The 18,336-nt window shown below is 41.0% G+C and overlaps 4 protein-coding genes across 6 annotated transcripts in view; 2 read left to right on the top strand and 2 right to left on the bottom strand.

Annotated features, from left to right (window-relative positions):
- The first annotated feature begins 3,958 nt into the window (after nucleotides 1-3,958).
- Nucleotides 3,959-8,721, top strand: LOC107194102 (brachyury protein homolog 1). Its single transcript, XM_015583668.1, has 6 exons — nucleotides 3,959-4,257; nucleotides 6,479-6,574; nucleotides 6,715-6,958; nucleotides 7,111-7,264; nucleotides 7,354-7,551; nucleotides 7,898-8,721. Exons 1-6 carry the CDS (start codon nucleotides 3,959-3,961, stop codon nucleotides 8,719-8,721), a joined length of 1,815 nt encoding a protein of 604 aa, XP_015439154.1.
- Nucleotides 8,722-9,778: 1,057 nt separating this feature from the next.
- LOC107194107 (E3 ubiquitin-protein ligase parkin) lies at nucleotides 9,779-12,094 on the bottom strand. Its single transcript, XM_015583673.1, has 8 exons — nucleotides 11,837-12,094; nucleotides 11,421-11,622; nucleotides 10,949-11,309; nucleotides 10,679-10,880; nucleotides 10,451-10,612; nucleotides 10,246-10,365; nucleotides 10,088-10,172; nucleotides 9,779-10,012 (listed from the first exon to the last, which is right to left on the bottom strand). The coding sequence occupies exons 1-8, from the start codon at nucleotides 12,092-12,094 to the stop codon at nucleotides 9,903-9,905; spliced, it is 1,500 nt and encodes a 499-aa protein (XP_015439159.1). The 3' UTR covers nucleotides 9,779-9,902.
- Nucleotides 12,095-12,966: 872 nt separating this feature from the next.
- Nucleotides 12,967-15,162, bottom strand: LOC107194199. Of its 2 annotated transcripts, none has more exons than XM_015583785.1 (3): nucleotides 14,260-15,162; nucleotides 13,962-14,201; nucleotides 12,967-13,679 (listed from the first exon to the last, which is right to left on the bottom strand). In XM_015583785.1, exons 1-3 carry the CDS (start codon nucleotides 14,825-14,827, stop codon nucleotides 13,006-13,008), a joined length of 1,482 nt encoding a protein of 493 aa, XP_015439271.1. In that variant the 5' UTR covers nucleotides 14,828-15,162; the 3' UTR covers nucleotides 12,967-13,005. The 2 variants fall into 2 exon arrangements, with proteins under 2 accessions (XP_015439271.1, XP_015439272.1); XM_015583786.1 differs by having other exon boundaries at nucleotides 13,962-14,171.
- Nucleotides 14,820-18,336, top strand: part of LOC107194200 (EF-hand domain-containing protein D2 homolog) — a 22,473-nt gene continuing 18,956 nt past the window's right edge. Inside the window, exons 1-3 of one of the 2 annotated variants that reach the window (XM_015583787.1) lie at nucleotides 14,820-14,838; nucleotides 15,285-15,360; nucleotides 16,434-16,607. In XM_015583787.1, coding sequence (XP_015439273.1) covers nucleotides 16,438-16,607 — 170 coding nt within the window. In that variant the 5' untranslated portion in view covers nucleotides 14,820-14,838; nucleotides 15,285-15,360; nucleotides 16,434-16,437. Of the gene's footprint in view, nucleotides 14,839-15,284; nucleotides 15,361-16,254; nucleotides 16,323-16,433; nucleotides 16,608-18,336 lie in introns of those variants that run through there. The other variant, XM_015583788.1, reaches the window with a different exon arrangement.

Below are 18,336 nucleotides of genomic sequence, written 5' to 3'. Positions count from 1 at the left end.
GGAGTGCAAAACCTATAGACTTCCATTAATGTAAACACCGAAACATCGTCAAAACATATCCCTTGTTTCTAAGCTGCCGTATTCAAGGGTTCCCAAAAACTTTTGAAGCCGCATTCAGAAAGCTTTTTAAAGAATAACTCCACCGAAGGTCACTTGAAGGTCAACATACTATACAAGATTAAATTTGCCATTTCATTACCTATAACGTTACACTAATCAAATCATGTTATCCCGTTAAAAAAAAAAAGAACGATGACCTTGAAATATAAAAAAATATGACCTTAAGAAGAAAATTTATATCTATAATTGCTCCACTGAAGCAAACATTTTATCCTTTTCATATTTTCTCGTATCATTAAAAACACCAGAATATTTTTTTTTCGCGTATCTTTGGAATAGTCGCGGATTCCACGTTACACTCGACCGGTGGCAGGGGCAATAAAGGATCCACCTTCACCTCGAAAAATCCTCGGTGCTCAACCGCTTCGTGAGCCGTTTACGATACGTATATCACGGTCCGTCGCTACCTGCCCGGTTAGGTAGCCCCCGGTACGACGGATTGGGAGGTCCACGACATTCGTTTTATCGCGTTTGAAGAACGCCGCCTTCTGTTGGCCCGTTCCATAATAAACATCCAACGATTACAATCGCTTTGATAAACCATCACACCGCCCTGGGCACGGGCCTTTGTCCCTTTGTTTACAAGTTGCATTCTACCTCGATGGATTCCTTCTGGAGGAAAGAAAACGGAAGCGATTAATTCGTTTTAGTGGCGACGGGACCGCTAGAATGATCCATTGTCGTTCCGTCCCTCCTATCGTCATCCTCAAACAACTTTATTCGATCGACAGAGTCTGTAAATGTACCGTTATAGACGATATTCAGGCTGTGTTTGTTAAGTTCATCAATTTAGTTTGGTAAGTTGTTTACCGATAAGTTACCAATATCGATTATTTGCTCGTACAGTTTGAATATTGAACGGTTTCGCGTTTAATAACCAAAACGACCATAGTGAGCAAATCCTGGATCTCTACACATTGTATATACACACGGTTTCTGTCCGACGACACTCCGTTACGTCCCCCTGGGGCACAAATATATCGCGAGGCTCTTTTTCCCTCGAAACAAAATTACTCGGACAAATATCGGGCCGCTGGCTAGCTAGCTGGCTCTGAAATGGTTACTTTACCAACCCGAAACCCGTACAGCGATGGCAAACAAAGAATACGGTCCTGGTCAAATATCTACTCTCGCGATACATCGGTCGGCCGGACGTAACCAACTTTGCTGTTGATTTTTGTCATTTGACTCGAAACGGTCGGATCAGACCGATGGGCCTGACCGTCTCGAGAACGGTTAACTGTGTTTTTTTCGCGGCCCTGGCCCCCCGAAACCTTCACCTGTTCGCCGTCTGGTGTCCATCAAAGAATTATAAACGCTGATCTAACCGTGATTAAGAGCGTGTTTTGCGTTGTATCATGGAATCAGTCGCTATTCTTGGATGTTACCTGTCTCATGACTGGTTTCAACTGGCTAGTGGAAGAATCTGATTCGTACGACATTTTCGAGGAACCTTACAGTGATTCCTCGATGAATGCGACACGAATAACCACATTTTTCCTTCCACTGAAAACAGAGCCAATGACCAATGAAAGTAGGTGCCTATCACCAATGAAAGTAAGTATGAACTGCGCAAAGCTTACAAAATCTGATCCGAGTCCTTTCTCTCATGAAACGCAGTTTACAAATATTTCAACTATTTAATAACCGAAACCATTTCAACAGGTCCAGGCAGCATTGGAGCAAGAGAGAATCTAGGGGGGGGGGGCTGTAGCCTGGGACCGCACGTTTCAGGGGGGCCCCGTTCTGTACCTTCCATTTCGCTATGATTAAATGTTACTTAATTTTATTAAAAGTAAATTAAAATTTTTCAATATTTTGTTATGCTGTATTACAAAAATCTCCCCTCCACCTTTTTTCAACCAAATGGGGTAAGATTTTTTTGTCACAAAAAATCTTAATCGGGCCTGGATCCAGACTACAGTACACAAAAGAAGAAGATGTTTAGCAATTACCAACCATCATTGGATCCTCCTGGAAGACTCCTCGAAGACGTAGTTTCTACAGCTCCCCCGTGGACCACGGTTTTCAACACTCGAACTCGACCATCAAGAATACAGTCAACTAAACAGCACCACTGGATCTCAACCTTGTCGCCCTCCGATCCATCGGGCAACCTCTTCTATGCAATTTCTACTATCCACATCGCACTTCCGGCCGCGGAAGAAACGTGTAAAGGATGAGAAAGAAGAGGAGCCTCACAACCGCAGTACCGCGAGCACCCACCGGTATGTAGAAGGCAAAAAGGGAACAAACAAATCATCCAAGGCCCACGGATAGAGAAAGAAGAAACGTCTGAGCGAGGACGAACGACGGGAAGCTCGATGCAAGCGCGAGCGTACGAGCGAGGAGCGCAGTACGACTGCCACAGTCGGTGTGGGCGGACTGGCCCAGGCCCTCGTGGTCCTCCGGAGGCTCGACCAACCCGACGTGGAATCGTAAAATGGTACCGTGCATCGATTGGCGGAGGATAGGAATGAAAGGCGTCGACCAATGTCCCTCTTGTTCTCGGAAAACCATCGTCTAGATCGTTTTCAGCGATGGTGGGTGGGGAGGACGTCCACTACAGCCTAGCCAATCGCCTGGGGATCTCCTGGTGGACGCCATGTTGGCCAAGAAGCTTCCTAATTTGGAACGTCAATTAGCACCCGGCGGAACACGGGTGACCACGGTGTGTTCCGTGCATCGATTGGACGGGTACCAGGGAGGGCATCCATCGGCGAAGAATAGAAGGCCAGAAAAAGACGTCGCGAACAGAGAGGGAAGATATAATGTCAGTCAGTTCGGCTCGTCTTCGCCGGCTAGTGTGAAATATCGCGCCCAAGTGTTACGAGCCCCACGACCACGCGGACGACGCGTCGAATAGTCTACGGAAGAGGAATACACATAACCCGTCGACGATATTCTCTGTCCCCGTTGCACTCGACGAGCCTCTGTGTCATCCTCTTTTCCCACGTTTGTTATAGTCTTTTTTTTTTTTTTTTTTTTCATTCTGGAGGATTGTTAATTCGGATCGATTGAAAGACAATTTGGGGGACGTGCTGTGTCCGGTTTGTAACACTTCCGTTGCTGGTGTTGTTCGTTTTCGGGGTTGGATGCGAACGCTCTTCCGGCTGGTGAAGTGGCTAGAGAGCGTAACGGGTTATCTGATCGAGGATTATTGTGATCGTGGTCGAAAGAAGATTGAGGAGTTACGCTGGTTTTAACATCCTTTCATGTGGTGTGGTCTTTGTCTTTGGGGATAAGGCGTTTGTTAGACGAGAAAGTGCGGGGTTCTTAAAGGTTGAAGGATCCTTGTATATACCTTTGGGATAGATGTTCGTGTTTCTGTTGGCGAAGAAGTTGTGAAACAGATGTTCTTGGTGTGGATGCAGAGGAAGAATAGAAGTTGTCTTTTGCTTCTTGGAAATTGAGGATAAGGTTCTTTCCTTTGGTGAAGTGACGAGAAATTGTAAGGACTTTAAGATAAGGTATCTTTGCTGCTTCAGGATAGAGGATAACATCCTTGAATTAGAAGAACGATCTTCTTGGTGTGTGAAGAAAGGAAGTTTTCTTCATGGTCGTGAAGAAAATCGAGTCGTCGACTAAATCGAGGTGATTTAAGGAGAAAGTGTTTACTATTTGTCAAGACAGAATAGAAGATTCGTCTTCTGATTGGTGAACCAACAATAAAATCATAGAAACTATCCTGATCGTGTGAAAAAAAAAATCCTCTTCATCTTCGTACAGGAAATCGTGTCATCGAAGTGTTTTACCGAAAAAGTGTCAACCTCTTCCGGTTTGCAGCTGGATCACCAGAAGTGGTGGATCACGGGAAGAAATTTGCGAACGAGGGAAGATGCAGCCGTCGGCGACTACTCCTGGTTCACCAACGCGTTCCTCCTGTTGCGAACGTGAACGGGACAGGGAGATCCACGAGGATCGTGACCGGGATCGTAGCAGAGCGAGAAGTCGTTCCAGCCCCGAAGGGGATCACGAGGAGCAGAACGAGGATAGAACGGTGATCTCCGGGCAGAATATCGGTATGACGATCACTGGTAGCCAGGGTCTGCCTCTTTCTTTGTCACTGGAGGACAGGGATCTGTGGACTAAGTTCCAGTGTCTCACCAACGAGATGATCGTCACGAAGAATGGAAGGTGAGCTGGGTGGAATTGTGCGTGAAATTATTACCAGTTGATGTAGGATAAAGTTGTCTAATACGAAACCTCTCCTGATATGAGACTAGAGATCAGATTTGGGCAGGGACTTCTACCGGAACGTAAAATATCGGTATCATACTGGTATTTTCGGGTGAACCTTCGCCCTATATAACCCTATATAAACTCTACCTGGTCCCATACGTTTGGTAGGTAGTGTATCTTACTTCTGAAACGAGTATCGAATTTTAATAAAAGTGTTCTTAGTCGAGAGTTATGAAGAAATTGGTCTCATATTAGACAACTTTATCCTAATTTATACTTGAAAAGTGATGTCCCCCTTACTGTTTTACCTAGAAACTCTGTAATTAACATTTGTATTGGTCCAAGAGGAATTTATTTATGATAGTTTAAACGGGCCTTTAAGCATGATATGAATAATTTTCACTAGATGTCCATATTCTGGCCTTAAATTGACCATTTTGATATTGTCCCAGGGACACGAGATACTTTTTAAAATTTATATACCCAAGGAAGATAATTGATTTGCTCGAAGGATCGAAGATGCATGTATGTTACGTGTATTTCGAGTCGGAGGAGCGTCGAAAGATCCGTAGCAAAGATGGCTCTCCGTGGTGCGTAAAAATGTATTAATTAGAGCGTCGGTGCCAACAAGGCAGAAGGTAAAAATAATAGTTCATATGTACCACCGCCGTAGGAAAAATGTCTACGGTGAGTGGAAAAATGATCGTTGCGAAACGTTACGAGACTTTAGATGATTCACGCGACCCCAGTGTACCGTGTACAGGGAAAAAAACAATTTAATACCTCTTCAACTTCCTTTCCAGTTCATAAAACAATGCAAACTATTAGCCCTTTAACGGTGGAATTTTTTTTTCGAAACGTTCACTTGCGTGGATAATTAAAATCAAGGGATGACGAGTATACTCGTTGAACGCAGAGTAAATGCACCTACTGTAAATTTGAATTGAATTGTAACAAAATATAATTATGACGAGTAAACTCGTCAACCACCGTTCAAGGGTTAACTCTAAGATACAAAAACAGATAAGTAGAAACAAGAACAATTTTTCATCCTCATACAGCAGTCCATTAGTCAACGAAAATAATTCCTCCACAGAATCAATCGTCAATCTTTCCTTTCACTACGAAGATCTATTTTTTCAATAGATCCGCCAAACAGAAACCCGAAATCTGTTCACCATTAAACACACAGGGGACTATCTAATAGCCTAATGTTAATGTGTCATAATTTTTAATAAAGCAGGAATTATTCATGGGCGATAGAAAACTGAAGAACGGAAATTCGACTGATCAAGTTGTCAAATGGAAATCGTTCGAAGCTCAGAGCCGGCGGATCAAAAGATAACCCGGCGTGCCGTGGAACGGATCACTTTTACGATTCGTGTGTATTATTTAAAAACGATTACGGTTTTGTCGACCGAGCCTGTTTCATAGCAATCGACCAAGTGTCCCGCAGGTATACATCAGTCCCAATCGAGAGAATGTTTTTACGTGGGGCTATCGTAGTTTTATTGCTGGCGGCTCCGATTCTTCTCCGCCGATCGGGCCCCCGTGCTCGTCCGGCGTTACTTTCATTAGTGTTTATGAAATGTTGCCACGACCCGCCGCGGGTTCTTTATCATTTTACAAAATGTCCCGTGGTAGCTGGTATCGGGCCAGGTAATGGGTATTCGGTTACAGATAAAGATGAACGGAATAGGCACAGACCAGTCCTATCCATAGGCGTAGCCAGGTTATTAGTCGGGGGGGGGGCAATTTAATTTTTTTTCTCCCAGGGGGGGGGTGGCAAAATCCAATATTTTTCTTCTGGGGTGGCGCAAAATCCAATTTTTTTTCTTCCAGGGGGGAGAGGCAAAATCCAATTTTCTTCTTTTAGAGTTGTGCAAAAGTCCTAAGTTTCTTTTCGGGATTACTTTTGTATTCCGACGTGCAACTAATAGATATTCGTTTCATTTTTTTTTTTTTTTCATATTTTTATCTATGCCTAGATAGCACATGACGCCTAATGCCGCTTTGAAAACGGCTTATAGGTGCATGAGACCTAAAATAGCCGTAAAATGGTTGTCGTTAAGGCGTCATGCGCTAGCTGGGTACAATCGTCCTAATATAAAGGTTACACGTTGGATACACCTCTGTCTCAGAATGGATTCTTCATTTTTGTGTCCTCTGCTTTCAGACGAATGTTTCCGGTTGTGAAGGTGGTCGCCAGGGGACTGGAGCCGAAAGCTATGTACACTCTTCTGCTGGAGTTCGTTCAGGTGGATCCGCACAGGTAAATTAAAAAAATCTGGGAATCTGACAATACTTCTGTAACTTTGCTCAATTGTTTGTGGGACCAATCGTAGAGTTCGAAATCTTAAGAATCAAGGCATGCAATTTTGTACAAAATGTATAAAATCATGTTTCCATCAGGTGGAAATATGTGAACGGAGAGTGGGTGCCTGGTGGAAAAGCGGAAGTTGCGCCACCGAATCCGATCTACATACATCCGGAGAGCCCGAACTTCGGTTCCCATTGGATGAAGGAAGCGGTGTCGTTCGCCAAAGTGAAACTGACGAACAAGACTAACGGGAGCGGGCAGATAATGCTGAACTCGTTGCACAAGTACGAACCACGGGTTCATCTGGTTCGTGTGGACGCTGTGGAGCAAAGAACGGTACGGATATGGACCTTCTACAACCCAGATAGCACATGACGCCTAATGACCCCTTGAAGACGTCCTAAAGGCATCTTAAATAGCCGTAAAATGGACGTCTTCAAGACAGAGAATTGATTGAAAATTAATTTAATTCATCTATGGAAGTCCAGGTGCTCACGTATCGGTATCCAGAGACGCAGTTCATAGCAGTAACCGCATACCAAAACGAAGAAGTGACGAATTTGAAGATCAAATACAACCCTTTTGCAAAAGCGTTCCTGGACGCTAAGGAAAGGCCCGCTGATCCACAGATTTATCCACAGTGTAAGTTGAACGAGTGGATATTCTAGAATATATAGTTGAAAGTTTTCTTTTTGTCCGATTTACATGGATCGGTATATGGTGGGTTACAGACACAGGCGCTTGGTTTTTGCCTCAAACCACTATGGGATACGAATACAATACAGCGACGGCCATCGCAGCCGCGCAAAATCAAGCATCGGTGACGGTCAACAATCATCTGTCGAATTCCTGCACAGTTTCTACCGCTGGTCACAGGAACACCTGCAGATCCACACCTTATGCGTTGAGACATAAGTATATACAAGACGGTAAGATCAATTTCGAAATGATAAAGAGTCTAAACGAGGCGATTAATAACAGAGGAATATTGCATGTACTGTTTATATGTTTCTTTAATATCCGAAGAATTTACAGCAAGAGAAGATACAATAAAATTTAGCTATACACAACATTATACCTCATTCCCTAAGTATAACATGCAAGACGCTCAGAAGAGTTAAGAAATAGCGATGAGAAACAGGAGAATACCTAACCAAAGATACCTTCTTCCTAGGATATTATATAACTCCGTGAGATTTATTCCAATGGATCTGTCTAGGATACAGAAACAGTTCATGTACCCAAAAGTTGCATGTACCCAAATCTTCATTACAGAGCAGCGTGCAGATCCATATGGTCCAGTACAACTTCTCCATTCCACAGCATATGTGACAGCCTCAGGATGGTCACCGCGTAGCCCAGAATCACTTCAGAACCTGAGTCCAGCTTGTTTACCACCTGCTCAAGAGTGGCCCACATCTCCATCCCCATCACCAACTTCATCGTCACATACAGTGTTCAGCAGAGGTGTTGTTGGCACATCATCGCCAACTACAGCCACAGGATGTGCTTTGTACATTCCATCGAACCTAGCTTCTGTCCCTCAAGAACATGGCCATTGCACCGATACCTCCACTTGGATTCATCCCAGCACACTCTCAGAACAGCAACAGCAGCAACAACAGCCGTACTTGAACCTGAATCTACACTTGCATCATCAAATGTCATCTTACGCCTCGGTTCCACACAGTGGACTACATCATTCTTTGCATCCCAGCGGGCCAGACACGGGTCCTCCAGTTGATGAATATGTTCACGAGTACCAAGCGTCTCCAGTTCAGTCCACAACGCCCGACCGTCACCAGCAACACCATCATCCGCAGATGTTACACTTGCAACCGTTACAACCGACTGGAACGGTGTCCCCTGTCAGCGTGGAGTACGATGCGCCCTCGAAGGAACACCATATATCGGTCAGTTACAATGATCAAAGCGCAGACACATTGAACGACGTGCAACCGGACGAGAACAGACGATATCTGACAACGGTGATCGACAGACATCATAGACAGGAATCCGACATGGCGACCAATGATCATCAGACCACCGGTTGGACACCACTGACACCGCCGCCTGCTCCGCAAACTACAGCGATTTGATTTAAGTATGTGATCACAGTTAGTTTTATTTATGGTAGAGCGTTGCTGTTTCATGGTTTCTACAGTTGTTCTGATAATTAGGTGATTAAATAAGTATGAGATAAATAAATTAGACATTTGAAGATTGAGGGGGTATGTAACGGAAACAATCCTTGTCGACAAGTTTGAAAGGGCTATCTTTTTCGGGAATTACAATTTTTCGACAAGCAGAGCCTTTATTTAGAGAAACCCCTTAATCATTCGTAAGCATGGGATGAATTTCCTAATTTGAGCCGAAACGTATAGGCAATATACAGTAATGTTTCGATGAATGGGACGGACTCGGATCCTCTTCGGAGCATTTATGGCAAGGCGGAAAGGTTTTCAACTTCTCATAAATTTGCTTTTTGCACGAAGCCGAGCCTCTGCTTAGCTTTTGGTTACTCTGTTTCGATTGGTTCCAGAAGGGGGCCGTCCTAATGGTGGGACTAACGCCGTTGTTCGTGTCGCGTTCATCGAGGAATTATTGTATAAAGATAATGATGGACAAAACTGTGCGTTAACGTTTGTATTGGGATTAATCGGACAGTTTGTAGATATTGCAAACTGTTTGAGTACAGTACTTTAAGAATTTCGTAATCGATTAATTCGATTTCGATTTCCGAGAAATCAATCCGTCCTAAGATCGTGTCTTAATATTTTTAAATGGTATGTATTTGGATAGTATAATTATTACAATAAAGTATACCGAACGTGCATAGTACCGTTTCTTTCTTGGAGTTCAGAGAAGTGCAATAAAATCGTGTAATTGCTCATAAAAGACGTACAATTATTTATTCGTGACCAAAATAAAAACAGTTCTACATTTAGTTGGTAATAATTTACAGTTCACGTCGAGATATGAATTTGTAACGGTTATATATATACACAACGATTAATTTATAAATAATAATCAAGTTTCTAGAAAGCAAAAAGAATTTTAATAAATTGATTATATATTCACAAAATAGTACAATTGGTAGAAAGGACGTAAAAAAATTTAATTCTCCTTGGAGAAAATCTAAATTCTATTCCTTCCTGGATGTGTCCTTAATTTCACTAGTATCTAGTTATTCATAAAAATAGTGTATGCAAATTTTCTCTCTCTTTACATTTGTATAAATTATTAATATTACAATACATTTCTAAATATCGGTTAAATATTAACCAAACCAATGATTACCCATGCATTCCCTCGTCCATTGTGTCTGACATACCCAACACCAATGGTAACCACAACCCGATCTTGTACAAACCATATGCATACATCCTCCTAAAAAATATTTCTTATTAATATCGAACAATTACTGTATTGTAACGTTTATTCTTTATGTGATATTGTAAGCACCATCTCTTTCCGTCGGCGTCCTGCATTTTGGACACGGTTTCGTTGATATTTGTATAGTTTTTTTGCTAGCTTCGTCCCATTTTGCCTACAAAGAATATCATGGCATAAATTTCCGATAACAGAACAAGTAGAATCTAGATAAATATTGCTTTAAGTACATCTTTAGCTCTTTGCGGGTCCACGGTATATCTGCCAGATTTCTGTATTGTATTGGAAGATGGCTGCAGTTCACAATCCCCTACATGGAATCCTTGTAAGCATCTTCTACAGAAGACGTACTGCCGACAAAATATTATGATAACATTTTTATCGATTAGTAAACACTTGCATAACTTATAATATGTTTTATACATATATACTTACTCCACAGCCACCAATGCACTGGATTTTCCTGCATTCTTCGTTATCGCTACCATCATCTGGAGAAGCTGGTATAATACCCATTCCGCAGTCTGGTCTTGGACACAAAAGACCACCGACGCGCAAAACATATTCTTCTGTACTAAATCTCTGATACTGATCGTACTAAATAATACACATACTATTAATGCCTGAAAGGATTGTGATAATCTCATAGTGTTCATCGAGTACCTGCTCTGAAGTAAGGAGATGAAAATGATGAACCTCTGGAATTAAAGAATCTGAGCATCCTGCTGGACATGGAAGAGTGTAGTATCCTTTAACCTCATCGAACTGAAACTGACGTTCTCCTAAACGAACTGAACAGTAATCTTTAAAGCAATCGATACAAGTTACATGACCTGCTTCGCATGGGAAGACCAATACTGTGTCTCTGTAACACAATTAAATGTATGAGAATCTCATGCTTCTTCTACTGTATGTATGCGTTAAAGTAATCACCTAACATCTGTGCATGCCAAGCAAGGTATTTTCCTTAAATTTGGTTTTATGAGATACAACGGAACTGCTTCATCTTGTTCACCAAGGCTGGCATGCTTTGCACATTTGAAATAGAAATGAGCGTACAGAACTTGAGATTCTGTATCATCAGAAATTGTTGCAGGTGCTGGACACAAGTCATTTTCACAGTGAACTGTTATTCTTCTTGGCATGAGCACGTCTGGCCAACACTGTGGATCTCTATCTACAGTAACAGCGCCAGTATTACAGGTTGAACATCTTACTCTTAATTTTCCTGTTGTGACTGCCTTGCAGGGTGATGAACAAAATACAAAAAAATGTGCCCGATTGTCCTGATACTCTGCAAACAGAAAGAATATGAAAACAAATTGAGCTATTGAAAATATTATATATTAATAGGTATGCACTTGACCATGTATCTTTACCCTTTAAAAGACTACAATTATTCTACCTTCCATCGATGAATTCTCTTGTAAATCTGATTCGTCTAAAGGTAAATCGGTAAGAGTTTCATTCATCGGCTTGCCACCGCTATCGCTTAACTCGGACAGTTCTGAAGATTCTTCAATGGTACTTGTATCTTTACTTCTATTGAGTCTTTGAGGTGGAGTTCTAATAGCGTGCAAGATACTCTGTTGTCCCAAATCGCATTCCTACAGTAACACCGGATAAATATTACAGGGTATGAAATATAACAAGGCACAAAAGACTAATAAAATTTTTAGTCTATACGAAGTTTGTATTTATAAAATAATGGATGCAGGAATGGAAAATTTAGAACCAGGTGAGGTTATCATACATAATTTAATCTGTATTATGAAAAAACTGATTGTCATGGCTGGTGTTGTGTAAAATAAGAATATTTACCTCTATAATTGTCGAATTGTGCAGTTCTTTTCCTGCAAATATAATTTTTATGTCTTCAGGTGATATTCCCATTTGAGAAGCCACTATTTCTTTCACGTTTTTTATGTCCCATTTTGGATCTAGATCAACAGCGAGCGTGTTTCCAGTGTTGGTTTTCACATAAATACTTAGCGAATTTGTGATTCTTCGCTTGCCAAACCATATTAACTGTAACATTTTCAGAAACACGCTCCGTATGAAGTCGATAAAGAAACTCATACCGAACCTGCGAGCGTCGTTTATTTAGCTTCGGTCTAAAGAAAGAAAGAGGCAGAAGAAATTGGACAGAGACGGTATTACACAACCAATAACTTTATTTTCAATTTAAACTGTTTATTTCTCGAATGCTCCTTGAGAAGCTATAATTAGAGTCTAACAATACGAATCCGGCGACATCTTTGATCGAATAATCAAGTAGAAAAATCTCGGAAGCAATATTTGAAACTATCATTAAAATTTATCCATTTTTCTCTAAATAAACATTTACTCTACGAACCGATCATTTTCAAAGTTTGTATATAGATATTCATACCTAGCCTTACTTTACCTTTAAAAGTAAGCTAGGCTAGGCAAGCTGTCAGAGTAACGTTCTTGTAGCTTATAAAATCGAATTTGCCTTAAAGAATATAAGGAAATGAGTGTTTTTATTTGATCCGTAAAACTTAAAAAGACTAACGAAAAAATAGTTCAGTGTCTCAAATGCATAAATTGAAACGAATAAAATAAACCATTTCGATCAATGATAGAAGGTGAAATAATTAATTTGCGTCTAACAAATGAATTTTTATTCAAACAATAATTTTTTTTCAACAGAACAATAATAAACTATACATAGAATCAAAATAATATATGCAATCGAAAATTCAATTATAAATTGTAAAAGAGCGTACAATTCTTCGATTTCGCAATAGTAGTCATGAAAAAATTAATTACAAATATTCAAAACTTGATAATACAAATTTCACAAGATAAAGTTTTCTATATGCAAAGTTTTAATATAAATGTTTTTTCTTCTTTTTACGCCAACAAACACGATCGATAGGTATTCAATACTTGACGATATTGAATTACTATGGCTCATCAAACCATAATACAAATTGGACAGAGTACTTTAACGAAGTACAAATTGTTCAAGTAATTCGCCAATGATTCTCTCCCTCTTTATAATACTTCCTCTTCAATGTTTCTATAGATCTGATCACAGGTTTGTTTTTCGCCGCCATTTTTGGTCGCTTCGCAACGTTTTTTTCGCCTTCACTCCTTCTTTTCCGCGTGATTTCTGTTGAATTTTCTTGTGATTCTCGATTCAAGCCTTGACAGGACTTTTCCTTAGCAGCCGTTTTCTCTTCAATTTCGTCCAATAGCAACTCAAACGAACGAATTTCAAGAATTCTGTCCAATTCTTCATCTGACACATCTACCGATACCAACTCAGGATTCTTAGAGTCTGAGCTGTAAACCTTACGAACGGCTTTCTTTTTATCTATATTTTTGTATGGTCGTTTTTTCAAATATTTCATATTTTTTTTGGTATGTCTGTTGTTTCTCGAGCAAGACGGACCAGCCGCCTCTATATCCTCGTCTTGCTTTCGGTTCTTGCATTTCAGGAGATATTCGTTTAAACTTATATTTGGAGCTCCTGTTTCGGGATTTCTTTGAAATTCCCAGTCCACGGGGGGTTCAGGAAAGTTATACACGTCGTTATACGTTCGAATGGATTTCTTCATAAATTTATTCAAGTATCCACGTGCTATAGTCATATGCTTTGGTATCCCTAATTCCGGCCATAATTCCGAACGACGACCTAATCAGGATTAATAATTTTACTATCAGATGAGTTTGAACACATTAAAGGATTATGGAATAGGTATATTAGAACCGACTGATCGACTAATATTTCAATCCCACGGAAATGAAAATCAGAACATCGAAATCATAGGCGTAGCCAATTTATTTCCGTCTGTTATTCGAATTCCCAAATAACAAATACACTTCTATTTAAATAATTATGTAAATAAACATTGAATCAATAATGCCCAACACTGCATACGCTACATTAATTTGGTAACTGTATATTATCGCTTACCTTTATTTAGACTTTTTTTCTGTTGTCCAGATGACGATGATTCCACTCTGGAGCATCTAGCAGCATATTTGACCATTTCTTCAGGATGTGCCTGCATATATTGATCCCAAAGAAGATCAGCCGACGCTGTAGGGATCTTCATATCCACCAACCATCGTTTGGTCTTGTCGATCGATATTTTCTTTTTCTGTTTCTTTCGATCTCTTGCACCTGGACATGTTTTCGGGTTCTGCTGGTACACTGAAATTCGATCGCAAATAAGGTTTGTATAATAAAAAAAAATAAGACTGTAATTTACGTAGTTTTAGTTCTTCTTCCTCGTCGCTATCATCGAAGTGATATTGAAGAGGGGGTAGATCGATCAAAGGCAAGAGCGTCCTGTCCTCCAGATCTATCTTCCTAGGAGCTTTATCCTCCCTTCGATGGGGTAAAATAGTCGGCGAATCTAAAAGTTTATCAAGAAATACTTCAGCTCTTCGAAGACGTTCCGGTGATCCTATGCCCATGTACAACACATCCTCTGGTGTCGTGTGAACAATATCCGTCTCATTCGGCTGCCGATTTTCCTTCTCATCGTCCAATAGTATCCGTTCCGTTATCCAATCGCTGTCAGACGACTCTCGTAACGTTATCTTCTTCTTCTTCTTACGATCCTTTCTCAATTGCTTGTCTTCCTTTCTCTGTGCTTTCCATTTATTTTTCAACACATTCTGTTCAGTGTTCACGCTGGACGAGGATCCGTTGCTGACCGTCGAGAAACCAATGCTGGTCTTCCTGCAGACAGTTTTCACTGGTGTGCTGCAGAAAACCGAACCTCTTTTCAACCTTACTTGGCTGCTCTGTGAATTATCGGACGAAGAGGACATCCTTGGACTCGGTAATTCTTGCTATTCCCAAGAAACACGATTTTTGGTATCACCAAGAGGGTCCAGAGCTCTTTCGACCAGAAGAACTCTTGAGCCACAGCAATCAATGGTCTTCTGGAGAAGATCCTTACGATGTTCTCATCACAGAGTATGCTTCTCTTTGGTGATTGTTAAAAGAATATCGAAATTGGACTCAGTAAGTCTTGCTATTCCCAAGAACCGTCCTCGTGCTCTTCATGATATGGTACACGCACGATTAACGTTTCTGTCTCGGTTCTCTTGTAACACTTGTCCTTTAAGAAGTCAACGACTGGCACGTATATTGTACGAAGGAATGTTTCAGTACGGCGTCTAACGTACCACTGACGAGAATTGTCAATAATCCAGGACTCGTCCTATAATAAGAAATACTCGACGGTGTCTATTTTGATGTACTTGAGCATGTTGTACGACGCAGGTGATGAGGACGATCCTGTATCTGGACATGGAACATCAGAGACCTAACTGGGATAATCAAAATTTAAAAAGTGAAGGTATAAGTTAATATCTTTGTGTGAATGATTTTGGTTACGAATAATCATTAACAATTTTATTATCAATAACAATTATCGATGACGGAATTTTTTTTTGGTTATGAATAACCATTATCAATGATGAAAATTATTATTGATGACAGGAATTGTTTTTGGGGTACGCGGTAACCAATATTCGTGACGAGAGTTTTATTTTGGTTACTTTCGACCATCGTGAATGTTTATGAATGAATCTTTATTTTCACTTAAAATGTATAAATTCTATAATTCAGTTATTTAAAATTAATATTATATTAGGTGTACAAATTAATTAGTGGACCCCACAATTAATTATTGAGTCAAAATCGTCAACATTTTTATCGAGAGAGGATTCACTAACTGCCCTAGAAATGACGTAAACGTGTAGAAAGTGGTGGGGAACATTTTCAAAACTACACTGTATTTCGTTTTTTTTTTTGCGAATAAACAAGAAATGTGAGGAAAGAAGGCCACGAATTAATTTGTACACCTAATGCAGTGACTCACAAATTTGTTAAGGGAAGACCATTATCTTTATTTGATTTTTTTTTCTGGTTTTTACCTTACACCGTTTACGAGGTTATCGAGTAAATTCTTCGAAGGTTAATTCATCGAAGCCTTGTATCGATATCATTCTATGTATAATATTTCTGCACTTCTTGCACCGAGCCACAGATATAAATTATAGAATTGTTTTTCGGAGTATCGACAGCAGCGCCCTCGCAGCCCCTTTCCGCAACGTCACTGGTCTCCAAAGGTGCCTCTAGGACTGGAGCAGCGCGGCGCACCGTCAGTCCATGCTGGCTCACGGCGCCGGCCGGTTGGTGTGTCTCGTTGCTCCGTATCGACCCTCGTATTTGACAGATAACACAATAATTCCTTCCAAATCTCGTTTCGTTTCACTGCACCCGCAATTTCTCGAGTCCTTTCACGCGAATTCTCAGGTATCATTGACACGTAGATCGCGACGTCGACCAAATTATATTTTGTGATACGCGATCGTGAAGGTTAACCGATCGACGAAAATCGAGAAAAAAGGTTATATACATCGACAGGAAGATGCCAGCGGACGCGGAACTCAGTAATCTGCTCAGCAGGCGGCAGAGGATCAACGACGAGCTCGAGGAAGGGAAGGAGGTGAAAAAGCAGTACAAATTCGTGAACGTTTATACAGAATTCCACGAGCTGTCCCGCCGCGAGATCAAACAGTACGAGCAGACCTTCAACAGGTGAGAGAGAACCCTTCCAGTTTCTTTTTCTCCGCCCTCGCGTCGTCCCACGATATGATTTTTCGACGCGCCCGGAGAATTTTTGACCCGCGTCCTCGGGCTTCCTATGATGGTGACGTAGGACCTATTTTTTCTCTACCACGGTTTCGAATAGAGAGTCTTTGTGTCGCGTAGAAACGTACAAATATCATGTATGTTTTATACATACATTTCCGTCGTACGATCAGATCGGACTGTTTGACCGCTTTCGACAGAATATTTGATAGAAAAAGTAAAAGTGAAGTGTTTACTGAGATCAACCGAAATACTTGGATTTAAGTGTTTGAAATGCGGAACAAAGGAAAAATTCGGTTTTCTAGACCGGTACCATGTGCTCGATTATTGAAGCGTGCTTGAAAAAATTCAAAAAAGCTGAATAATATTTTCGTTGTATTTTTAATCTAATAGAATCGAAAGTATGTGCGCTTGTATTCAGTTGTCTTTTTTTTATAAATTAAGCTGTAAATATATATGATTCTGTGTTAATATTCACTGTCTAGTAATAAATTACTAGATTGGCCGAGGATGTATCGTTATTGGAATTTTGTTAAAGATAGATGATCTGTTTAATGATTTGTTTTTTTTATTTACGGTCGGTACAAAGAATTGCGAGATAAAGGACGTGGAAAGCCGAGGGTGAGTCACATCTGTGACGTGCCATGATTTTTCTGCTTGTTTACGTTTACGCTCGAGTTTATTTAGATCGAGTTCCTGGACTCCCCAGTGATTTTAGTTGATGTATACTTTAATATTGTATTGCTGAAACTCTGATTATATTTCAACTATATGTTGGATTTGGGCCTCATTTCGGACCTACTCTAGACTGCAGTATTCATTTCGGGCTAGATCTAGGATTTAGGCTTCATTTCGGTCTTGAATTAAGGCCCAAGTTTAGCCTCAACCCTGACAAAGATTCGGTTTCAGTTTCGGGCCCAAACAAGAATTTGGGTCTGAGCGAAACTCTCGGCATAATGTCAGGCTTGGCCGGGAGTATGGTCCCAATATCAGACTCTATTATAATTTCTGTCCCAATTTCGAGTAGGTAGTCCCTTTCGACCCATTCAACAATCTCTTGACATTCCCAACCAGACACGACTTGTCCCAATCAGGTGAATACCATTTCGTAGATCGTCGAACAAGACCGTCAATGATGTCGAGGGCGAAGAATTTAGAAGAAAAATTCTTCCCAAGAAATGGTAGTCAGTCTTTTATTCGTAGGTACATGTATTCATTACCCCCGAAGCCGCGACACGAGAGCCTCTCGTCATGGTTCCATTTCCGCGGACTCGACCGAAAATAGCCTTCGCTAGGCCCCCCCTAGAGGTCTCTCGCGGTTGTTTTCGCTTGTTTCGTGGATGGCCAAGTAGCCTCGACCGTGATCGCGCGCGTGCACACCCTGTGCCTTCGCCTTGTCAAACCTGCTGCCCCCGGTTCACTCCGAAATACCTGCAACAAGAAGAAAAAAGAAATAAAGAAAGAGAGAAAGAGACATGCGGACAGACTCACCTCTCGAGGTCGTCTGCCCTGGTCCGCGCGACGCTTCTTACCATCTCGTCCCATCTACCGACCGCGCGTCTTCTGCTGGCCTGTTGTGTACGAAAGACACACTCGTCGTAATTCCGTAAAACAATACATACGGAAAACTGGTTTTTCCGCGTACCGCGAGTCGGTCTCCTTTTACGTTCCACCG

Source organism: Dufourea novaeangliae, unplaced genomic scaffold (genome assembly GCF_001272555.1).
Source record: "Dufourea novaeangliae isolate 0120121106 unplaced genomic scaffold, ASM127255v1 scaffold21, whole genome shotgun sequence".
In the NCBI taxonomy this organism is placed as follows: Eukaryota; Metazoa; Arthropoda; class Insecta; order Hymenoptera; family Halictidae; genus Dufourea; species Dufourea novaeangliae.
The sequence above is the reverse complement of the archived record's forward strand: the minus strand, read 5'-3'. Positions and strand labels throughout refer to the sequence as shown.

What these genes read in the sequence shown, in the direction of transcription:
- LOC107194107 (XM_015583673.1), bottom strand. Translation starts at nt 12,094, where the DNA reads ATGAGTTTCTTTATCGACTTCATACGGAGCGTGTTTCTGAAAATGTTA. An exon ending in TTGGCATGCACAGATGTTAG is followed by an intron (nt 10,881 to 10,948) that starts GTGATTACTTTA and finishes ATTGTGTTACAG; the next exon opens with AGACACAGTATTGGTCTTCC. An exon ending in GACGCCGACGGAAAGAGATG is followed by an intron (nt 10,013 to 10,087) that starts GTGCTTACAATA and finishes AATATTTTTTAG; the next exon opens with GAGGATGTATGCATATGGTT.
- LOC107194102 (XM_015583668.1), top strand. Translation starts at nt 3,959, where the DNA reads ATGCAGCCGTCGGCGACTACTCCTGGTTCACCAACGCGTTCCTCCTGT. An exon ending in ATCGTCACGAAGAATGGAAG is followed by an intron (nt 4,258 to 6,478) that starts GTGAGCTGGGTG and finishes CTCTGCTTTCAG; the next exon opens with ACGAATGTTTCCGGTTGTGA. An exon ending in ACGCTGTGGAGCAAAGAACG is followed by an intron (nt 6,959 to 7,110) that starts GTACGGATATGG and finishes ATGGAAGTCCAG; the next exon opens with GTGCTCACGTATCGGTATCC.
- LOC107194199 (XM_015583785.1), bottom strand. Translation starts at nt 14,827, where the DNA reads ATGTCCTCTTCGTCCGATAATTCACAGAGCAGCCAAGTAAGGTTGAAA. An exon ending in GGAAGAAGAACTAAAACTAC is followed by an intron (nt 14,202 to 14,259) that starts GTAAATTACAGT and finishes ATCGAATTTCAG; the next exon opens with TGTACCAGCAGAACCCGAAA. An exon ending in GAAAAAAAGTCTAAATAAAG is followed by an intron (nt 13,680 to 13,961) that starts GTAAGCGATAAT and finishes AATCCTGATTAG; the next exon opens with GTCGTCGTTCGGAATTATGG.